Source organism: Centruroides vittatus, unplaced genomic scaffold (genome assembly GCF_030686945.1).
Source record: "Centruroides vittatus isolate TY-2023 unplaced genomic scaffold, ASM3068694v2 contig_202, whole genome shotgun sequence".
NCBI classification, from domain to species: domain Eukaryota; kingdom Metazoa; phylum Arthropoda; class Arachnida; order Scorpiones; family Buthidae; genus Centruroides; species Centruroides vittatus.
Window position 1 is genome coordinate 707,090 of NW_027121249.1, and position 25,760 is coordinate 732,849.

A 25,760-nucleotide genomic window follows, 5' to 3' on the forward strand; every position below is an offset into this window, starting at 1 on the left:
ACTAATCAACTGTTTCCAACAATCTAATCTAAATATTTCACTTTACAAAATTCATTTAACTATTTTTACTACCTGAATTGAATATTATTATGTGATTCTGATCACATAATAAATCATTTATATTCATGTGTTTTATAAATCTATATTTTACTCATTTTTTTATCAGATATTTAACTAAGTTTTCTTATAAAAGTATTTTAAAACACTGGTCAATTAATTGAATTAATATCACAAGAAGTGCAGTAGACAACTTATATATAGAGTGACAATTCAATAATTATTCATTACTGAAAATGCCATCTGAGGACTTTTTCCTATGTATTTAGTCGCGCCATTTTCGCTATCTAATTACAGCCACTCATGCATATGTCACACTTACATGATTCTAATGCTCATAAATTGTGACGCGCGGATGATCACCATTACAGTTAGATTACTTTGATTTTAAGAGATGTTACTTGAGCGCTGATAAGCAGAAAAAATTTTAGCATATTTAAATAAAATTTTAAAAATTTACACCACCGACCGCATAGTTTGGATTATGTTTGCGGTTTTACGATCAGGTCAATATATCTGAAATATGTGGAAAATTTACAAATACATTTCATTACAATTTGTCATAAGCTATTTTAAATTACGCAGCTTATTAACAATAACTACCTTAAAATAAGGTTATATTGATTCAAGAGAAACGAGCTTTGTCATACTAAAATTTCGAAATTATTCATCACATAAATGAACGACAATGTTGAACTGTGACGTATCGATTTTCCGAATGGTTCTCCCTTTCTTGTTGGTTCAAGGCTAGTTTCGAGATGAAGAAGCAACGCTGTTCATTACATCCATCGAATAATGTTTTAATAAAGTATACCACAATTGTGATGAACTTTGCTTAATATAAAGTAATTCACATCATTGTGACACATCAACTTAAAGCATTACATCATGGAAATTTCATTTTGTTTTATGGAATAGGGCAATACAACACGAGGGCGTTCTGCCAAAGAGGCTACCTTTCGGGAAGATTATCTATACTAAACTGGCCTCTCTATTTAGGCGTTTGACACGTGAAGAAAACTCCGAATACTCCACGTGGACAGCCCGTTAATGGGGCACGAACGCACGACCACCGCTTCAGTAGTTTTATCCACTCGGCCACTGGTGGGCCATAGAGATTCAACTGACTATTACTACTACTACTCGGCATTACAGCCCTTGGCTTCTCTGACAATCGCAGCCCAATCTTGACGATCTTCTGCACGTTTCGTCCAATCACCGACACGCATCTTCCTCAAATCATCCTCCACATCATCCAGCCATAGCTTCCGTGGTCTTCCTCTACATTTACCACCCGGATTTCCTCTATAGATCTTCTTAGCAGCTCTATCATCTGACATTCGCTCAACATATCCCAACCATCTACCGTAGTTCCACCAATTCACTGTTTTTCCGCATCCTCCGTTGCCCAAAATATCTTCCTTAGAAATTTCCTCTCCCATCTTCTCAACAGTTCCTTCACTGACTCTTTATACGTAATAAAAATTTGATAATCTGTTTAAAATTCCACTTGCGTATTCTCAAGATTACGCAATATCAATTATTACATTAATTTGCGTAATTAATTCTTGTAAAAAAACAGCCTAATTCCCCAAATTTAATAGGCTTATTTCCAGATACTCGCACCTTTTCTTCCACACAAAAATCAAAAAAAAAAAAAAAAAAAAAAAAAAAATGTAGTAAATAAACGCTGACATTAACAAACTTCACAGAGTTTCAATGCCTGAATGCACAAATCATCCTTCATTACGGTTTTGAGAAAAGTTTTATCGCTACTGAGCTACAATGGAAACAAAACATGGCAAAATGTGCCAAGTATGTCAACACATTTTGCCAAATCCCAACTCATCTTTATAGCGGAGTATTGCTATAGGTGGGCTACTGCCAAAAACACTATCTCTTATGTTTTTTCCCCCCTCCATTTTAATTTTTTCTTACCTCAGTTCCGGTATGCCTACAAAAAGAGGAGGAAAAATCAAATTAAGAAGGAGGAGAAGAATTTTTACCAAAATGGCGGCGAGCCAATTCGTTTGTTGTTCGTCGACCAAATCTGAAGAGAACCTCTCATTGTCCTAGAAGTTTCAAATGAAGACAAACGAGTCTTTCCTTCGTCTCTATGGCATCAATATTCCAATGTCTGACGAACAATGCGCACTTTTTAAATTCCATTTTCTTTGTATTCGTTTTAAAAAAGTAATCACAAGACGACGGGAAAAAGTAAAACAGACGATACGACTCGATCACGTGATTCGACATTTCGCGCGCGATGACGACGGAACCAAACGATTATTAGCAAATATTCGTATATTAAAATATAAACCAAAATATCATATTTACTGCAGAAAACTTTATGAAATTTCGGGTAAAGTAATAATAAATATTAACTGCTTAATTAGATTAAAAACGTTTTTAAATAATTGCGAAAGTGACGTCACGATAATCGATAATATTATTAAAAAATTCGTATACAAATTTCATTTTTTTTAACAATCAGAAATCGTTACGAATTTTAAAATATATATATTTAAAGTCTTATCATTTAATAGTGTTTTGATTACTTAAGTTCATTAATTTCGTAGCTAGACGGTCTACACGAATTGTGACGTCACAAACAAAAAGAACAAATTTTTTAGAACAAAAAGGAAACAGAAGAAAATCAGCTTCTGCCGTATTAAATTTGTTCTAAATCTATGCACCTAATAATAATAATAATAATTTTTTTTGAAACTTAATTTAAACTTAATTTACTCGCTTAAGAACTTAATTTAATTACAAGATATATTTATGCTAATGAGCAGTGACGTCACGGCAATTAAATACACGTAATGTCGTTCGAATTTTTCCTTCCGAAACTTGAGAGAAAAATATTTAATATTTTAACCTTGGTTTAGAATAAATTTAATCAAGCGAAAATATTTTAAAAATTCCCCGACTTACACTAATTAAGCAGATAAAGTATTACGTTTTTATTAGTATAAAACAATATTAAAAATTTACTCCAAGTTTATGTTAGATTTATAGTAAAGCATTAAATCCTACGAGGTAAGAATTAAGATGCAGGATAATTAACTAATTACCATTTGAAAAATATTCGAAATATCATTCGTTGACATCACGCTATCGTTTTAAAAATAAATATAATAAAAATAAATACATATATGTATATTGTTAAATTACTCTAAAACTGTTTGGCTAATAATAATATTAACGTTTAATTTAAACACGTAAAGCTCGTTAGAATTTTGTGATTTAAATTCGCTCTATTCTGATGACGTCACGGCAATTTAAATATAAAAAGATAGCAATAAAGCAAACAATTTCATTTAAGTGCCTAAATTTTCTTCCTGAAATATTAAAAAAATAAAATAGTGCAGTAATAATAATGTTAACATGTAATCATGTTTTTATTATTAGAATAAGCATCATATAACCGTTTCCGTGATACGTTAAGCGAGTTGTGACGTCATGATCTAAATAAAAATATTATCGTTAAACTTTCAAATTAATTTTTTTATGAAATTTATAGAAAGTAAATGTGTAATTATAAAAATTAATATGACTGTATTATTATTACTACTACTGTATATTTATTACTTTTTATTTAAAAACTTTTATTTTATATAAATATGACGTCACGTAATTTAAATTTTTTAAAATATTTATTGATAATTTCGTAAGCGTTATTTAAAGTTTTTCTAAATTTTATACTATTAAAGTAAATCGCAATAACAATAATAATAATAATAATAATAATAACATTCGATTTACTTTTTATTACAAAATTATATTCACCTGGTAACGACCTATTTATCATTCGCTTACTTAACGATCACGTGATCCCAAGGGCTATTATCGTCTGGTTTTATTGAAGCAGCATATTGCTTTTACTTTTTTTTAATTAATAAAGTATAATTATCAAAAGTAATTAATAAATTACTTTCATAGTTTATTGAACTCGTAGCTGAAGAATCACGATATGTGACGTCGTCGAGTCATATAACCGTGATTGGCTGAAACATTTTTTAAATTTAGCGAAGTCGGATACGTTGAGATAACAAAGCAAACTGTTGAAAAACAAACATTGAAAGGGGTCGAGCTTCACTAGAATCGATCAAAATATTTCGCCTGACCCATTTTCATTTAGACCGATATCATTACTGAGAGAGACGGAGTTGAAAGAGTTTTCTAACGAAAAGAATCTTTCTCTAAGGAAAATAATTCTCAAAAGTAAAATTTGGGCGCCGGAATGACAGGCACTTCCATCAAAAATCCACAATATAAAAAAGGAATAAACACGGAAAACAAAGAAAAGGAAAATATATTTCTTTTAAAAAATACGGTTTCGATTTTTCCCGAAACAATGGCTACTTCCAGATTAATCTTTTTTTTTATTTTTAATACATTTTTTAAATTTATTTTTTTATAGATATTGGTGTAGTTCCAACTGCATTGTACGAATTTCTAATGGAGAAGGTTGCGTGAAACCTTTCCTCGACAATCAAACTTACTTTGTGTTATTGACTTTCCTGGAAAATAAAACACTTATTACTTTCCGGTTAAAAAAAAGAAAGGAAAAAAATCGAAATGTTCCGTTTATTTTCCTCACATGTCCCGTATTATAAGGAATATTATCTTTATTTTAAATTCCAACCAACTTTTCTTCGTGCAAAATCTATGGAACCGAATAGTCTAGTGATAGACTGATGATACAACCGGCTTCTTATGGGCTATAATTATTAAGGTACGATGTAATTTCGGCTAGAGATAGGCAGTTAAGTCGCTATCTCGTGTTTTTTATATGTAACAGATATTGCTGATAAATTATTATATTATTTCTATAACGAATTTCGAGTATTTTACAGTCATATAAAAAATTAGGTTTAAACCAGGAAGCCATTTTGTTCTAAGATCAGTTATACCGTGATCCTGTATCCAGTTTTAAATGTATTTCTGTCTCTCACTTTATAATGTTATTGCTCTTTAATTATAATTTTCTGTATTTATTTGCATTTTGTGTACTATAATTCTACTACACTTGGTCTCCTAACGATGTTTCCTCCAGTGCTTACACCTAAAAAAATGGTTACTGAAAGCTCAATTCTTTTGAAGTTACTCAAATTTTCCCTTTAGAAACCAGCCAGAGAGATACAAACCAAAAGACTCACCCTAGCAGCCAGAGAAGATGTTGGTTTTTCTAGTAGATCCCAAAGAAATTTTTGGTATTGTGCTAGTCTACCGTCGCCGAATTCTTCCTCCTCCCTCTGCCTCAGAGATTCTTGCTCCTTCCTCATCTCTTCGTGCACGTGTTCCTTCCTCTGATGATATTTGTGCTGGCAGCATGATTCCATGTAAAGTTCATCGATGCCCCAGTATTCTAGATCGTCGCTGAAAGCGAGAACACACATTTCTTCTACCAAATGAAGCTTCCCTGTCCGGTAGAAGTTAAGGACGGCGCTGAAGCACCTAGGATGACGATCAAAAAAGTATTCGTTATCTACTAAACTATAATCGTCGCATAGTTCCATGATTGCTTCGTGAGTATTGCATTCCCTCAATCGTCCCAGTCTTGTGTTTGGAAGCCTTTCTAGTGTCCTCCATAATACTTCGTGCCTTACTCCACCCACATTGATGAGAACTCTGCGATTCAGAGCTTTGCTTCTCATAATCATAAATGGCTCCGGAGGAAGTGACGTCATGGATCTGGAGTGAGAACGTTGCTCCTTCTGCAAGGGTGTTCCTGGTGGAACCGGTCCCGCTGGTCGTGGTGTCTTGTCCATGTTTATCGCGTTTGTCTGATGTCATACGAGTGCAGAGAAGTCGGGTGTCATAGCCTCACCTAAAAAAGCGTGAAGACATTCTGTGTCCGTTCATCTGAAAGAAAAAAAAAGATATTCTATTTTATATATATATCTATTAGAATAAATGGAAATTATTCATTAGACGCTGCCAAAAAACTGAAAAATACATCATTTGAGAAGGCCATCAAAAATTCTCATGCGATTTTCGCGTGACGCAAAGAAGATCCATCTTACAACTTTTTACCTTTTTTCCATTTTTTAATCGAAATTTATAACATCACTCAGACAAAACACTAAGAAACCATTTTAAAGATAGTGATTTGGTGAATATTCTAATTGTTTTCGCATAATGGAGACTTTCAAAAAACGTCATTTACGTTCCCTTTATCTCGGGTAAGGTGTGACGTCAGTTAATAATGGATTTGCAGCAAATCGATTGACCGATATCTTTACTTCGTTATTCTATAAAAAGCAATATATTGTGGGAAAGACATGATCTTTAATCACCGATAAGACTTGATGACTCGCATATTATTAGACACGGTAGCTGAAACAAATTCCGATTGTGAAACAAAATAAATTCCCTAGAAGATATCGTTATCAATAAAGAAATTGCAAGACGTGTTCGATATTGTATTTTTAAAAGAGGAGACACAGAAACACTCGGACAATAAATCGAAATTGCTGTTTTTCTTGGCTTGCCATTTAAGCTAATGCTATCAAGAATCCCCAACAAGAAGCATCAGGAGACAAGATTCTCGAGTGTGAGATGGTGTCATGCAAAGTAATAAACCAAACGTACATTCTAAACTTGGCCCTACGCTGCTAAACAATAAGGAAATCGAAGACGAAAGCAGACAATAAAAGACGTCAATAAATTATGTCGTTTCGCTCGATGGAGAAAAATCCATGCCACTCTCCTTATTTTCGTAATTCTCGAGAGTCTTATGCAGTGCGCTGTTAAAATTCCCTTGGTATTTTAACATGCGGATTGCCGATCACTTTATCTTTCCAATTGAGGGGATGTGCGCGTAACATTTAAGATGCGAAAACACAATTGACAATACAGCAATACCCCGCTGAATTGTTAGGGCGTTGTGTTTCAGTATGCTAACAACGTTCTTCGGCTGAGAATCGCAATATATCGAACCAGATGTTTGATTTAGGTTAAGTAACTTCTAGGCATGTAATTAAAAATTTAAATTACGTATTAAAAATTTAATTAACCTGTACAATACCTCGACTATTCTTTGTTGCATTGCCATTTATCGGAATTTTTAGCGGCTTAATTGTTTCAGTTTTGATTACTTAACGGCGCAAAGAACGATTCGTGATTCATCACCTGCAGCTTAACGCTTATTATGTTATTTAATCACGTGAAAAAGCACACAAAAAGATCCCCCGGTTACGTAACCAATCAATAAAAGACGAAAATTCAATTAAATATTTTAGTACAGCGCTGGATCGTTAAAGATGGACGTCGTCCATCTTTAACAAACCAGGCTTTGCGCAGGAGGAATTTTTTTTAAATAACTGTAAAAAATACTGGCGTGTATTTGCCCATTTCCCATTTTTATTATTCTGAGCGATAGTTTAATACTGACAAATCGTTACATCTCGCAAAATTGCAGACAAGAAGTACAGTCTACTGCATACGTGCCGGTGGACATGGTCTGGAATACCAGCAGCAACGTTCAATGCTGCGCGTTTATAAAAAGAATTTCAATCGACTAAAGTGGAAGCGTAAATCTTCCCTTCTCTGTAATACCTACTGCATCCTGTTCTATACAAAGATTAAGCATTATTTAATAAATTTAGTACAGTTTATTCCATTGTAAAAACCTTAAAAACACGCTGCGGTACCTGCTAAATCGACAAGAAATTAAACGGAATTTCCTCACGTATTACGCAAAAAAACTAATTATTTAAGGGATTATATGAGGGAAAGAATCGATTATAATTAATATCTTTAAGATACAATGGGAATAAAATTTAAAATTAAAATTCGAGTCGGCAAGCAAAAATCCCAATCTAATTTATTTATTAAAGTGTTGCCAAATTGATTTATTCTATGTTCCAATTAACTTTAAGCCGAATAATTGCATTTCTGTACGTCAGTATAATTTTCAAACACGAATTAAAGTACCCTACGAGAAGTGAAGCAAACAGAAAGTTGCGTAAAGTGATTAGCTGTACGTATTATGGTGGAGAGTTTACGAGATTAAAATACTATTTATACTTCGCCATGTTTAATGTGGATAGTTAATAGCACAGGTGGATTATTACGATAATTTCTTTAAAATTTCCTTATGTAATTGTTTGCTGTACAGCTTATATTGTTTACACAATAGCTTTTTAAACTGCCAAACATCGTTTACTGTAACAACAATTAGAAAGCGACTGTACTCTCGTATAATACCGTACTATACCCGTGTAAAGCTCCCAATTAAGATATACCCTTATACATTACTAGTGCGACTATCCGATTATGTATAAAGCGAGCTTGTAAGCTGTACACATCATTTAAGATAACAACAGCTAGACAGGCTAACAGTACAGTGGTTGTATTATATTATACCTATTATTGTTGATCTGTTAACCTCTTCTATCATCTGGAAGACGATGCTCGCGAGTCACTAGTTGGGAAATTATCTCATACGATACGAATGTCCCATTTATACTGTAGAAAGCAGCTATTAATGATGTTTGATGGAATGTTATTGGATAAATTAAGCGACCAATCACAGGAGTTCATCTAATAAACATTTAGGCTTATGTCCAATTTTCTTACAACCAGGTCTCCTTTTTTTGACCTCTTGCAATGGTTTAATAACGATTTTTTTGGCTAAGTTCTCTTAAATAAACACTTTGCGTTTCTATATTTTGATATTAGAATGTGAAGCTGAAACAGAAACTTTACTCACAGTTCAGTGTTTGACGCCATTTTATAATTAGTCACGCAATATATGTTACGTATACGGCAATTAACTTATTGGAAAGTAGCTCGCGATCTACCAGTTGATAGATGAAGGGTAGGTTAATAACTGTTTAATATCCCAACATTCAAGAAGTGCTACTAATCGCGTAAACGTTCTACAGTTTGCTTAATTTTTTTTATAAATTTTTCAAATTTTTCTCAATTTCTGACCTAAAAATTTGAAAAATTCAGCTATTAAGAATAGAATACCTCAAAAATTATTATGAAAAATATACAAAAAACTTATTTTTTTATATAAAAAGTTAAGGAAAAACTGTGTTAAAAGGTACACCTCTCACGTTGCCTGTGCTTAAAGTAGTTCTCGATCTACCAGTTGAGAGACGGCGAGGTATCTTAATCATTTCATCATACCCAACGTTACGCAAAGTGGAAAACGTATTATATAAAAAAGTAGCTCGCGATCTACCACTCGGTAAACGAAGCGGTAGATTAATAATAGTTTAATACCTCAATATGTACCTTCTTTCAACAGTTAGTTTAATAAATTATAGAGAATTAACTTGATAACATGCGAAATTTTCAAGTTTTTTACTGGTTTCTGCACTCCAAATTAAATAATTAAAGAAGAAAAGCGTAAAAAAGAAAAATGGTTAATTCTTATAAAAATCCCTGTCTTAATTACTGATTTCTCCCCCCTCTTTTTTTAAAAAAAATACATTTAAATATGCAAATTTCCCATTAAGAAAAAGCATAAAAATGGCATTAAAATGTAGGCCTGTCATGTTGCAAGTATAGATGGAAATTATTAAAATTTGCTTACATAATTGACGAGCAGACACACAGGAGCCGCAATTTCGAATCATTAGCATACTTTGTCTATTTATATAACATTGTTTCCCTCACCCCAATTAAATCATTCAAAATAAAAATATTAAAATTAGCAAACTTCCATATTTTCCACATGGCCTATTTTCTTCTCGTAATTTACATAATTGATGCCACGTTTTTTAATCACTTACTCTTTTAAAGATGCTTTCGTGTATTGCTAGAAAGGAATATCAGCTGAATATATATAGAATAACAGCTTGGATGAAGAGATTTGCTGTATTGTATCGATTAGAATTCCTCAAAACTTCGTTAGAAGCAGATGGGAGATCTGTGAGAATGCTCCCTTACGCTACATCTTAAAAGATAAGAATTTAACGACATCATTTAATACGAAAATAAAAAGAAGAGAGGAGAAAAAAGTAAACTACAGTCAACAGTAATTGTTTATTTACAAAATTTTCAATTATAGTGGCCATATCCATCATGCGCTACTTTTTATTATTATTCTTTTTAAGTATTTGGGCACTCAACCGGATTTTTTAATGCTTCTTACTTCATAAAGACATCAAACTGTTTCTATAATTATTGTTTTTTATAGAAAAATTTATAAAATACATACGTTTTATTCGTTATTCCTGAAAGACCAGAGTTGCTCCTGAAGCAACCCCTTATTGAATTTTCTCTTTAAAGTCGTGGTTTTGTGTCTGATGATCCCTGATGGCTGCCTGGAATTATCAGGGTTTTCTTTACTCGTGTAACACCTAAATAAAAGCCAATTTTTCTTAGAAAAACCTTTCAAGAGGCACTCTTTCCCCCTTGCAAAATCAAACTTTTGCTGCGTTGCCTTATTCTATTCCTTCAATCATCTTTCAAGATGATTTTATTCGATTAGAAAGTGAAATTAATAATGTCCAGATTGGCATACACTTAAAATAGGGGCCAGTTTCTCTTAGAAATAACGCAGAAAATATCCTCGGCCCATTGCAAAATGGAGCTTGTGCTGCTTCGCCTTATTCCATAAATCCAATCTTCTTTGAGATGACTTTATTCATTTAGAAAGTGGGATTAATTAATAATGTGCAGATTGGCATACGCTTAAATTGTAAATTGAAAGTAAAGTACAGTATGTAATAATTGTTTATATACAAAATCTCCGATTATAGTTGCAATGGCCATCCATCGTGATATCTTTAATTCTTCTAAGATTTATAAGGCTCTCAACCGAATTTTTAACGTATGTTACTTCATAAAGACACTAAACTGTTGCCACGATAATTATTTTTAAAGAAAAATCCGCAAAATAAATATTTCTTATCCATTATTTCTGAAAGACTAGAGTACCTCCTGAAATACCCCTTATTGAATTTTCTCTTTAAGGTGACCTTTCTTCGATTAGTAACTCAAATTAATGATGTCCAAAAGACATTGACATGCACTTAAATCGGGAAGAATATATAATTATATTACTTTGAATCGATTTTAATAATACTTTAAGACATTTGCTCATCTACAATGTCACAATATCGAATAATCTGTCGAATGCATTCGCAGTATTAATACATTATGATTATAATATGTTAATGCTTCGTTGCATCGTAAATTATTTCCCTTACAGAAAGTTTAATTTCCTCCTCGGATAAGTGTACAAGAAAACGAAAAACAAGGGAGAAAATTTGAAAATTAATATAGGACACTTGGCGTAATTTTCAGGTATCAGAGTAAAAACGAGCAATTATTTACTGTGACATCGTCACAATGCCGGGCAGGAATTTTTAATAATATTTTAAATTTATTTAATTTAAAATATCTGCACTCCATTTCAATTTAGTAGTGTCTTGCCCCAGTACATCATACTTTTTCTTTAACAGTAGAGTCGCGCCGGTCATCAATTAAATAAAACCACTGACACTTGGTAGTTTGTTCTGGAGTTCCCGGTTTTTTTTTACGTGTTTAATGCTTAATCAGTGGCCAATATTTTTAATTAGAAAGTCCTCTTAGGAGGCACTCACTCCTAGGAAGATCGTCTATACGTTGCATTGCCTTATCCATCCAATCCAATCCTTGAGTACACCGTTCTTTGTTTTCTAATCTTCTGGTACTCATATTTCAAGATTTTGTCATAAATATGATCAAAATCCTTACAATATACGCTGTCTTATCTTCCGAGCTTGTGTTTTTTTTTCTAACTTTGAAGCATTTTGAATTACAAATCGTAGAACTCGGATTTGCAACGAAGATTCCTGAAGATCCTCCGCATTGCAAAACTCTAATTATTCATAAAATATTCGGAATTTTTTGCAATTATATTTTAGTATTATAAACGAATCAAACGGATGAAGTACTTTTTAAAAATATGAATAATATTTTATTAAAAGAAGGTCATAAAACAGTCATAAGCATAGTCTGTTTGCTAACGCTGTTTTAAGACTTAATTGAATAGAGTTGTGCCTTTATAATATATTTATAATTCTATCCAAATTTATATTCAGCAGCATATCTACATTTCTAAAGATATTTTTTTATCAATTTTCTATACTAAAATATACAGAATATTCATACATAATTCACTCATTAATTCAACTTATGCGTGTTTCTTTCGAAATTAAATATAAATTATTGAATAATTATATACATAAAAAAATAATTATAATATAAAATTTTTGCACTATTTTCACTCCATAAAATCCCCGCGAAACTTTAGTTTCCATTGATTTAAACATTAATTGCATATGCTTAAGTGTGACATAGTCTAAATTGCTGTTCCCTCTGTAAAATCTGCCCGAAATATTAAAAAATTTCATTTTACAAGAAATAAATTCGTATAAACTCCCGTTTGATACCATAAAACAGACGTTTTATACGAAGAAAAATAGAAATTCCAATCGATTTATCGTAGTTACATTACTCAATTCACCTTAAATCATACCTAATTTTTATTTTATAGTCTAGCTCTTACAAATATATTAATATTTTATTATTTCCAATGCTTTATATAACGATGAAATATTAAATTTTTAAATATTTTCTAACAATAATTTAAAGATTTCTTAAGATTGCATTCGTGGATTTCTTGTCATCCATTTACTTCCATTATTAATTCGATTTTTAAGTTAAATTTTCTACAATTTCTACATCGAATATGCGTGTTTAAGGCCTCGTATTTTTATAAGTCTAGTGTTTTTTCTTCTGCTTCTTCTTAGTGTATTCGTATCAGTATGGTATCGATTTCAATAGCTGTTTATCGTATTCATAACGATCTTAACACGTGTCATTCAGGAGTAGAAACTCTGGAAACAAGAAAAATCCTCCTCTTCCTCCCTCTGTTCGTACCGAAGAACAGAGAAAATATTCTTATATCGATCCAGTTTCTCGCGAAAGTTCACTCGACGTAATTCAAATCGCAGTGAAACGATTTATCAACGATAAAATGCAATTTATTGCGTAAATATAGTGCTGTACACACGTAATTGAACGGGGTGCCCTTCATTAAATTATTATTAAAAATATCACCACTTTAAAATAAATTCTAGAAGAGAATTCTTGGCCATCGATCGAAAATTCGATTAAATTTCATCAATGCGAAGGCCGAAAATGTCAATTATAAGAATTGACGCCATTCGATTCTCAAAAATGGCGGACGGTATCGACTTAAACAAATGAGAACGTCATTTAAAAATCACTTTCTCCTTCATTTTTTAAATTGTTTTTTCGTTTTTTTTAAAGTTTAGACGATGAATATAAGTGAAAGTTATATAAATGAAAATCGATAAGGTAGAAACGGCCCTCGGTTTTATAATTGGAGAGGAATATAAGTGATTGTTAAACAGGAAAACGTTGATAATTTCAAACAAGCTGCCGAATCGATCGCAACTGACAAGGAAGAATGATTACATTTGCGCTCGAATCCCTTAGAGATATATTCATATAGATGCTTTTAAGCAAGTTTCCTGCTGAATTTCAACTCAGTACCATATATTTTCTCGTTTTAAGGGCCTAGTATTTGCCGAAATTCCCCATTTGCCGTACTTACGGCCTACTTGAAAGCTTGGTAACTGAGTTTTAAAGCTTAATCGTAAGTTTTGTGTACTCCAAATCTCGAGAAATCGGAAAAAGTAAGAGATGTCAAGGAAAAAAGAGAGTAGAAATCTTCAGTCGAGTGCCACGATGCCGGAGTAGTGTATAGAAACTTTTTATACAATTAAATCAGTGTATATTGATATTTCTATAAGATTTATAAGCTGATTTTCTCTTAATGTGTTGAAAAATTCACACTAGTGAGGTTGACACTATCAGGGACTATATTTACAATAGGTTTTGTTTGGAATGATGCCATGATGCAGCGCAACACTTGGCGATTCTGCCAAGAGGATAACTCTTGGGAGGATTTTATACGGGAAAGTGGCCCTATTTAGACGTTAGAAACGTGAGGAAAATCTTGAAAATTCCACATGATGAGGCGCGAATCCAGATTTTCCACTGCTCAGTGGTATTATCCACTGGTGGGCATACTTAAAACAGATTACATACAGGGGCTGTTTTAGGATTGGCAACACAAACGATTAAGTGCACACTAATCTTCAAAACAGAACCAGCAACACCATTTATAAGAACCAGCAATAGGATCGCGACGTTGAATGGGATCATCATTTAAATGCATTCATATGTATAAAATAAGGATTTTGTGATGATAAAGGGGGCTGGAATAATTATTGTTGTTGTTTTTTTATTTTTACACTCAATTTTACTATAAGAATATAATTTACTCGTATAGGTTATTTATAAAAGTACATCGTTTAATATCAAACTTAATTACCCGCTCAAGCTGCTTCGTGATGGATGCATCCATCATATTCAGCTTTTAAGCGTTTGTGGGGGAGTTTTTCCCCTCATTTTAACGAAATTCGCTCTTTAATAAAAGAAAGAAAGTATTGACTAGCGCTCTATAAATATATATAATTCAGTAAATTATCGATAAAGTAATATTTGAACGAATCAATATCTGATTTATTCATGAAAAATAAGTTGAACGGAGCAATTTTTTTCGTAGATATTATATACGAAAACTGGAATTTTTACTATTGAAAACTTTGTGAAGTGGGGTGGAAGACAGTCAACAACACGCGCCATCAGTCCTGTCACGTGACAGAATCAATTGATTGATGCTGTGGTCCACTAAAAAGATATAACCCACCTCTAAATGAACGTGTACAGCTAAACGACGTCTGAATTCATTGACCGATTTACTTCGTTGTTTTAGTAATCCCTTCCTTCAGGCCTTCCCCTCTAGCAAATAATGATACGTGTAGACCCTAAACTGTACACTAGCAACGCGATGCCCCTAGTTGTAGCTTGTTTAGCTTCTGCACAAATCGGACCTTACATAGGCTATATCTCATGGCTCCCTCAAGTATATAAACACAGTCAAACTTCCAACAGCAACCATTGTATTAGGAACGTTTTAAACCAACAAAGAACCTCCCTACAATGGACATTTTTTTACGTTTCCGTCAGCGGTCTTTGTTAAGAGGTTTGACTAATTGGACTAGTAGATGCGTTAAAATCTCCTATTGGCCCTGCACTGTCTTAAATTTAGGTGTGCTTAAATCACGTGTGCACTTCTCTGTTTGCACTCCATTGATCGCAACTGCTGTAACTTGTTCAAGTGAAAAATTCAACCTGCTTAACGTGTTAATCGCCAGTTATTCCTGGAATTTTAATCCATAATTCACAGCCTCTACAGCTTTACAATTAAGTAATTTCCTTTATTAACAATTACCACGTGTCAGTTAACTCGATTGAATGGTACAAACATCCCAAAACAAGTAGGACCTACAGTTACTAATTACTGAAAGACCTCATAAGCCAGCAATAATATACTTCACAGCATCCATTCAACGTTCGATAAACGATGCTTAATGGTAATTTCTACCATTTAAATTCGCGCGACGTACGTCTACACCGTAACAACGTCGATATAAAACAATAAACGATGCTTAATGGTAATTTCTACCATTTAAATTCGCGCGACGTACGTCTACACCGTAACAACGTCGATATAAAACAAAATTTTTTCGGAATAAAAATCGAGGAAATTACTTACCATTCGGCTATAAATAACCACGAGAGTTCACCCCCCGAATATAAATGCCAAAGGGGAGGTTAGACAGAACGTCTTTGCCATCGCTACTGGGATCGAAACCAGTTCCGAGTACTCACATCAACCTCAAAGGAAACATGGCAATCGATCCAAAAAACATTACTTCCCGCGCGCAATGTCATCTACTTCCCCGCCTTTTTTTTCGGCCGAATTCGTATAGAAAATTACATTTCTGCACCCCCATACGGATCAACCCCCTCTTACCTGTTAATCTCGAATTCTGTACAGGTGCCAAATAAACGCAGGTGGATGGGGTTAACCGTTACTAATTTTGTAAGCCGTCTTGGCATCAACTTTGCAAGGCCAATATTAATTCAATTTGTTTTCATTCAACTCCATCCGTGCACTCTCAAGATGGCCGAATAGGTAGGATCAATTCTTTCATTTCATCCCTCCCTCCTTTTAAACCACCAGAAATTGATTTCTTTTTAAATCTGGTATTATTCCCGTTACGTTATTCCTTTCTCCGTGTCTAAATGTCACAACTCCATTAATTTTAATCGCATTTGCTTCACGTGACTCGGTGCAATTCAATACGTTTAACCGCCCGCTGTCTTCCAGCCACGTGATCTTCGAATGCAAAGTGACTGTTGCCAAAAAAAGAAAACAACAGAGAAGCTAACTGACATCATTATGTCTTGGATGAATATAAAGCTAACCAGGGATGCATTACAAAAAGAAGTACGGACACACAGGACGGATGCCATGTTTAATTTCTTCTCATTATCGAGGCTGCAACGAGAATTGCACTGTACTGTACCTGATGCGGTGCGTTTAATTTCGTCAGGATTTAAGCAGTACGCTTATTAAGTTACATTCGTGTTTCACGCGATGTTGCACGCAATTACGCGTCATATATTCGTTAACGGCAATAATCCGGCATGCGATTCGATCAATTCTTATTACTTAATTGGTAACTAGTGACATCGCGCGCCATTCGGCACCATCCCGATGATACAAGCCAGTTCCAGCGGATATGCAAATGTTATCGATTCTCTCTCTCCGCAACCGAACAGGAAAAAAAGACCAGCACGTGCTAAAGGGAAAAGGTGTACCGCAGCTTTCATACCGGTACCAGCTGAAAGGAGTACCAGCAGGCTAATCGTATTGGTATTCTTTCATATTTTATACATACAAAAACACAACACTGCACCAATTTCTCTTCGAAATTGCATGCAATCGTTGAATAAAACCTCGGACTTTCGTGGCTGGTACTTTCCCTTTTTTTATACGTACTAAACCCAAAAACAGCACTAATTGCATGCAATATCTCTTTGAAATTGCATGCAATTGTTGAATAAAACCGCGACGTATCGGAACGCAACGATTACGCGTCGAAATATCAATGTTCAAGCACTATCCACGCGTAACATCGTTTCCTAAACTCTTAAACACCGTAGACCACGCAATAATCCCGGTCTTCGAACCCGGTATCAAAGTCAAAATAGATGAAAAGTACCTGTCAACGCCCGTTTCAAATGGTAACTAACGTTGCATACGAAATCTTATCGAGTAAGATGAAATCAATCAGATACGGTGTCATGATAGAACGTTGGATAAAATGTCGGGTTTCCAGATTACAGAGTAAGCGTCAAGTAATATTATAATAATATAAAGTACCTCCCAGCCATCGGATCGAAACTTTAATACTAAAACTTTTTAAAATAAATTCGAACTAAATTTATCGCAAAAATTCGCTTTATCGATACCAATCAACAGGAATCCTTTTCAAGTTTCTGGAAATAATGTTATTCGTTAAAACGAGGTCTCTTTTTCTAATTGATAATCGCAAATAACGGGTTATAAGGAAACTAAGGACGTCAACTCTTCAACCCGTCGCTCGCAGACTACGTGTTGAGTTTTGCAGTTTTAAAGAACTATACGTGCATTATGGAACTAGAAATGTATACTTCCCAACCGGTAGATCGCGTACTGCACTTTGAGAAGCCGATACTTTACAATTTCGATTCGGACCTAATTATATGTAGATCGCCTGCTACTCGTTAAGAGTCATCACTTTCTAGCTCTCAAGAACTGAATGTGAAACTATTTTAATTTAATGTTTCTTAGTGTCAATTTGTGGGTCGCGAGCTACTGATTAACATTTAAGAGACTTAATTAAGTCCAAATTCGAAGTATTTATTTCTCAAAAGTAGCACGCGATCTACTATTTGGAAACAGGAATTGCGTAATTACAACAATCCAAAAATAGTTCTTGAGAACTAGAATGTGTGTAAACACCCAACAAGTAGTTCGCGCGCTACGTTTCAAGTGTGTTAAGTGTTTACCACGCTAATCAGTAGCTCGCTAATTGAGAGTGAATTAGGGGCCAAACGCAAACTGTAAACGTCTCGTTTCTCAAAACGTAGCACGCGAACTACTAGCTTAGTGTCGAAATACCGAAATTCTGAAAAACTAGACGTTGATTACTGTGACTATAAGTAATTATAAGTTTCCAATCAGTAGATCGTGAGCTACTCGTTAAGACATTAATTCGCAGCTCTCAAGAATTGATTGTGGGAATATTTTAATTGAATGATTCTCGATCTCAATTTGTGGGTCGCGAGCTACTAATTGAGCAGTTTACGTATAACATTCAAAAATTAATTGGGAACCACCAGAGACAGATTTGCTTATAAGCTAAACGAGATTCTGCTTAGGGCCTCGCGTTATAAGCATACAGCTTAGGGCCTCGTGCTATAAGTCCATAGCTTAGGGCCTCTGTTATGAGTCTGTAGCTTAGGGCCTTGAGTTATGTGTCTATAGCTTTGAGTTATGAGTCTATAGCTTAGGATTTCACAGATAGGAAGGCCCTGTTATAATTTAAGGCCCTGAGAACTGAGTAATACTAATGAGAATACTTGAGGGCAACTTCTCCCCAATCTACTCCAAATTTTCTTTAGAAAAACCTCGTTTTAAGGTTAATACTAGCGAAACTATACACTCAGACATACCAACAGTCGCTACATAACTTCAATTTCAGCAAAGAAAATGAATTTTTCCAGCAATTTTCGTTCTCCACATTTAATGCTAAACAGATCACAATTGAATTTCTTAACACCCCCCTCGATAAAATTCATTATCACTTATTAAACACGATAAATATAATCGCCGGGAGATTAAAATTTAATCGCGTAACAGCGTGACGTCATTGCTCTAAGCTTACTAAAAATATTTACAAAATGTAATTTACAAGCGGCCATTTTTTTTTCTTGTGTGTTCGTGTGTATGTGTGTTTGTGTGTCTCGTGCTATAAACGAGTGAAAAGAGAAATTTAATACTCCGCAGAAGACAAAAATAACGCTGTAGTAACAGGAAAATAACGGAAAAAAAGTTAATTTAGTAACATTATTACTCTAGAAGTTCACAATAGCAAATCCTGTTTTGTGTTATTTCTAGTAACCAGAGAACAATTTGGATGAGTATGCGGCAGTAAATCCCATTATTATATAAATTCCATTAAGTAAATCGACGTTGTAAGCGGGTTTTTGAATGTCTAAGCCAATTTTTCACTTGGTTTTTAATAAAAACTCGAATTAAATCGGTTAATTTAAGCACAATTTCCATGCGTCTCTATCACTACATGGTGCGATTTGTGCACGAAAACAACTAACTGGCGAGTAATGCCGACATTAATAAACTTATAACGCATATAACGAATAATGTAGATACATTTATAACAGCGATAATAGTAAAAGTATCTTGATATTCTAGAGATGCTACATAGTCTAGAATCATTTTGCATCATTATCACTGTTTTGGTACGTGAACGTGATCGTAATGGCTACAGCAAACGATTCCTGACCGTGTTAATAACAAATATAACACGGTACATTCTTTAAGTGTCACTAATTCTAGAATAAATTATCTATAATACTAGATAAAATCATCTTACATCGGAAAATATAATTTAATTCATAGAAATGATCCGCTGTAACAAGTAAAACAAATTATAGCCATCAGAAAATAATATGGCACATTCCTTACATACCACAAATTCTAGAATAAGCTATCTACAATACTAGATTAAATCATCTAACATCATTACTTTTAGAAAGTGTAGCTTAGTGCACGAAGGTGATCCACTGAAGAGTAAAACCACTAATTTAATAAGCTTTTAACACAGTGTTAACAATAAAAATGGCGTAACGCATTTCGTAGATGCTAAATAATTCTAGATTAAGTTATCAAAAATGCCAGATTAAACCAATTTACCCATCTGTTTGATAGATCGAAATGAGCCTCACCGCTCTTGTAAGTTACAATGAACGATATAGATTCATTTGTAACAGTATTAACAAGAAAAACAATATGGTACATTCCTTACATTCCACAAATTCTAGAATAAGCTGTTCCATAGTACTAGGTAAAATCTTCTTACAGGCGTTGTTTGAGGAGTGAAAGTGAGCCATTAAAGGATAACGACGAAAATAACGTAACGCATTCCACAGATGCTAAACAATTCTAGAATAATCTACATAAAATGCTAGATAAAGTCAACTTACACAATTACAACGTATAGTTTATTGCATGAAGGTGAGCTACTGATGAGTAACACCAATAATGAACTTATAACAGTTACAACTAACGATACAGTTCCATCTGCACAGTGTTAACAAAAAAAAAACAATATGGCACATTCTTTACGTGCCACAAATTCTAGAATAAGATAACCACTGTACTAGATAAAAACCTCTCATATGCGTTGTTTGAGGGATGAAAATGAGCCATTGAAGGATAACAAGGAGCTTTCTATATCACGTTAACGACGAAAATAACGTAACGCATTCTACACGTGCTAAATAATTCTGGAATAATCTACGTAAAATTCTAGAAAAAGAGGTACTGAAGTTTAATAAAACCATTTATAAGCTTGTAAGACAATACAACGAATGAAATAGATCCATTTTTAACCGCGTTAACAATAGAAAATAGCGTTGTACATTCCATAGATGCCAATAATTCTAGAGTAAGCAATCTACAACATCAGATGAAAACTACAAAAAAACGGTTGAGTGAAAAAACGGTAACTATAATTATAGAAAAGGAAAAAAAACGGTTTATTTAAAATTCAAAAATTATTTTTAGTGACGTAAAGTAAACTTTAATCGATCATACAATAAAATTTTCTGTTTTCCCCCCTAAAATTTAGCATGAATTATGTAACAGAAACTTCTAATTTTATGAATGAAATGTGATTTATTTTTTTCTAGTGTACAATTCAAAATCTGATAACAAGGAGAAGGATATTTCATGAAATATTCGTTGGTAATTTAAATAATGTAGAACTCATTTACATTCGTAACAAGGGGACGTCATGATAATTTATTATCTGCAAATGGGATGGAGCTGCGAGTGTAACGTTTCGGTTCCGGAAAATCTTAAGGTTCTTGGAGGATTTTGACGTTAATTGAAAGTTATTATTTAAATAATTTATCGAATTTAAAAAAGACCATTGCACGAGGATGAATTATTATATATTTTTTAACACATTTTCTATGTCACTTTCACTAAATAACCCATTTTTTTTCCAGCTTTCCAGCAAGCTTTTTCCTCGTTTAACTCTACACTTGTAGATATGCCCTGTAATAGAAGGGATTAGAGGTATTCTATTGTAATTTTAACATAATTAAACAATAAATTTGGACTATTTTCGTCCTGTAAAGCTATCTTTTCTAACAATATTCAGCACAAAGTGACTCGTATTGGTTAAAAATCAGGGAACTTTCCTAACTTTAAACGTGCATTGTATAAATTTATTCCAGCAAAAATAAACAGAAACTTATTAGTAAAAAACGTTACGAATCAATACGCAGTTTTAAAACGTATAGAGTCGAACCTGTAATAAAGACCACCTCCCAACACCGGTCACTCTACGTTCTCCGCTAGTGTCCGTTGTTGAGAGGCTCGACAGCGTTAAAAAACATGGAAAAATGTGATTATTAATGAAGTAAAATTCAAATTTTCATAGATAATTTCTCTCTAAATTAAAAATTGAATATATGGAAAAATTATCTTCTTTTTATATAATTATAAATTACCATTTTTCACATTAAAAAAATAGTTCTGAAGGGGATTATAAATTATAAAACACTGCGTTAAATTAATATTCAAACTGATTTTTGAAAGATTTAAATCTTCAATTTAAAATTTCCTTTCTTTTTTTTTTATTTTAAGAAGAAATTTCTGTGGAATTTTATTAAAAATATTACATGAAATAATTGAAAAAAACATGTTTTATGAATGAAACGTTTCATTCATTTTGTGATGAAATTACCGCCTCTGCATTAAAACTATACACGTGCTGCTTACTATATTTAGATGACATCCCATAGGAGAAGAGTGTCATGAGATCACTCAGCCCTGTTTTGTTTGTATATCTTATTAACGATGATATCTTTTAAAAAATTTTTTAAAAAAGGAAATTAAATAGCTTAAGTAAGCTTTATACCCGCTTAAAATTCTCCATACTCATGTATTATTAAATTCAAATTTTGAATTTTAAATTTTCCCATTAACCAATCGTTTCTAAGCGACTAATTTCTAAATGTTTTTGGCTAATCAATCATTTGTCGTTAATCAATTTCGAATTTTCTGGCTAATAAATTGTTTTATAATAAGAAATTTGAAATTTTACGGCTAATTTAAACGTTTTTCGGTAAGAAATTTTTGAATTTTCAATTAACCAATCATCTGTTGATAAATAATTTTAAATTTTAAAATTAACCAATAGTTTGTTAGTAAGTAATTTTAAATTTTCTGGCTAACCAATCGTCGGTAAGTTAGGAATTTTGAATTTTATAATTAACCAGTCGTTTGTTTGTTATGATCTAGAATACTGTAAATGACTCTAGAATAAATTTACTTCGATATAAATTTGTTTAATTTCCACGCGAGCCCTTTTCATCACGCTATAACGTTTTAATTAAAGGAAATTTACGTTATGAATAACATAAACGCGACTTGAAAATAATACTTTAAGAGTTAAATGTTGGGTTTTTAACCTTCACGAGCCATCTAAAAAACTCTGTGTCATTGACTCGTCCAGTTATTCATGAAAATCGACCCTTCAAGTGCCGTATAAGAGCCAATGATACATAACGTTCTCGGCTATTTCTTTAAAAAACAAAAGGTTGTATCAGTAAAATCTTTGAATAAATTCGTGCTTATAACTTAAAAATTACATCGTTCTTCCGTAAAAAATGCTATATTTTCTGAAATAATCACAATTCGCAATTAAAAGATGGCGGCCGAACGGCTCAATTGCGATTCATAATTAAAATCCGAAGCCACGTACTTAAAATTTGAATATTTTATGAGCTTGGTTTATTAATATTTAATAATTTTTTTCATAATTTTGTTAAATTGTTACTAAATATTTTTTTTTCTCCAAATCTTCCATAATAGGGAATTATGATCCTCTCTCCTTATACTTAGTATCCATGCCAGGTAATCTATTCATTTGATAAACATAATTTATCGCGACAACCAACGAGTGTATATCTTATTAATTGCAGTAGAGGATACGGTTTTGCCTGATAACATAATGGATCGCATCCATTAGTAGTTATTCCCTTTTGTAACCGTAGGCAAAACGCATTATGAGTTTGAAATGCTTAAATTCAAATATTTGATTTAAATGCAGTAGCTGGCAGCACTTAAAACGTTAAGAAGATGAATGTAGCCAAACGATTGCCACTCTATTATCGGAATTTAAAATATTTGATCAAATTGTAAATTATTTCCAATTTTCTTTTAGGGAATAATTCTTTCTATGTTACTCGTAATAATAAAATACAATTGAAAAATAGAAAAACTGACATATTAAATTTTTATTCGTCCACCATTAGCCGGGAGATAGGACTAAACGTTATTTAAAATAATAATAAATGACTCGATAATTGTGAGAAGTAATAATTTAAGAAAGACATTAAGAAGTTTGTTTGTATTAATTTAATTCAAAAAAAAAAAAAGAACAAACATCGACCACTCTTTTGTTTTGTTTGCGATGGGCAACAAAACATTCATCGATATCAAAATAAAATGGGAAAATTATTATTAATTCTTTTCTTAATTTTGTTGTTATATAAATAAATATTTTAAATAAAAAAAAAACTGTGCTGAAATTTTAAAAAATGTCTACACATTCGTCAAAATATTGCGATATTAATTAAATCCCACAGATACAATTTTATTTGAAAGCCCGCGTAACAACAACAACGGTTGTCATAACGACCGTAGCAGGATCCATTCGCCGTTAGGGGAGCTTCGAATTCGATTACCAAAAAAAAAAAAAAAAAAAAAAAAATGGTAGATTACTTTTTATTCAAATGTTTCCATTCTGATATACATACTTTTTAATCTTATATATAAATATTTAATAATAAAATATTTAAGGCTTATCTTATAGATAAAAGCATTACCGAATTTTAAAATAAAGATCCGCTAATGTGTATATTTATACACATAAACATATAAAACTATTATTATACTTGACGTCACTACCTTTAAGATAAACAACTAAGCTTTATAAGCATTAAGTATTATTATTAATATTATAAAGTAAAGATTCTTAAACGGGCATCATGAAAGTACAGGAATAATACGGATATATATGGCCGAAGCAATTGGGTTGGAAAGATACTCACCATGGGTGAAGGTAACTCGCAGCATCTTTCGCTGCACGATGTGACCGTGTACTGTTCATATTCCCATCCTTCTACAAAATATCGTATATGCTTAATTAAACCATTTGCGACTGTTGTTGTCTGTAGTTCGACTGCACGTGATGAACTCTACGAGGAATTTGGCAGAGTTTCAAGAGGAGACGTCACACAGAAAGGCTCCATGACATACCAACAGCGGTAATGCGCATCCAACCCGCTTCTGTCAATTGCCGCAGACGAGGCTAGTCTTTTCTATTCGGAAAGATTCGGTCATTTCCGGAAAAAACGATTGAAGGAAAGACAACTGAATTCTCTCCTGTACAGAGCTCTTCACTGTATGTTTCGACCGCGTCAAGGAGAAAGCTTCGTTCTGCATCTATCGAGCATCTGACCACATACTCCTCTCAGATAATCGATTTTTATCGACTTCGACCGAGTAGGAGTATGAGCCATGATGATAAATCGTAAATTTACTAGAAACCGTTTAGAAATTTGCCTAACTCATTAAATTGCAATTATTATATTTTAATAAATTCGCTTAATAAATGATATTTAAAGTGATTTTACTATTTTTATTTATTTATTTATTTTTTAAATCTCTCAATTTTATGAAAATTCCGATAGAGGGCGAAACGTGTTTGCATTCGTTTTATATTTTAATATATTAAATACTTTAATAGAAATTTATTATTATTATTTCTTAATTAATGATTTATAAAATTATTACTCAATTTGTAAAATTAAACAGGAATAAATTTAATTATAAATATAGCCGCCTAGCGGAAGGAATCGGAGTTAATACTAAATTACGCCACCATTTAATTTCTTTAAATGTGCCATTTATCCTGATAATACATAATAATAATAATAACGCAGTTGAAGGCTTCATGAAGTTTAAATATTCTTAAAAATGAAATGATTTTAAAACAAATATTGTATTTTATCACCGATGACAGATTCATTCAAGTGTTTACTTGTAAATAAAATACATTTTTGCGAAACATTTTAAAATTTAGACATTTAAAAAAGTAATTGAAATAAGTAGTTAATAATTTTTAGTAAATTTAATGCGTTTGCACTTAAATACGATAATGCCGTTTTTGAAGATGGCGTAAAATCCGCCATTTTTTAAAAATGGCGGATTTTACGCCATCTTCCGACGAGATATTTAAAAACGAAGAGAATATTTTAACTTAAATAATTTTACTTTAATAATTTGAATGAAAAATTAATTATCCATTAAACGTTATTATTCAGCATTAATTCATAGACATTTGGCCATTTTAAATGTGTCATTTAAGCGCCATCTTGAATAC

General features: G+C 32.6%; 1 protein-coding gene across 4 annotated transcripts in view; it reads right to left on the reverse strand.

Moving 5' to 3' along the window:
* The window catches only part of LOC136970553 (potassium voltage-gated channel subfamily B member 2-like), a 44,821-nt gene extending 19,970 nt beyond the window's left edge, over positions 1–24,851 (reverse strand). For 3 of the 4 annotated variants that reach the window (XM_067265000.1, XM_067264998.1, XM_067264997.1), the window contains exons 1-2: positions 24,419–24,851; positions 5,223–5,922 (exon numbers count right to left, since the gene is read on the reverse strand). In XM_067265000.1, coding sequence (XP_067121101.1) covers positions 5,223–5,834 — 612 coding nt within the window. In that variant the 5' untranslated portion in view covers positions 5,835–5,922; positions 24,419–24,851. Of the gene's footprint in view, positions 1–5,222; positions 5,929–24,418 lie in introns of all 4 variants that reach the window. The other variant, XM_067264999.1, reaches the window with a different exon arrangement.
* Positions 24,852–25,760: the final 909 nt, after the last annotated feature.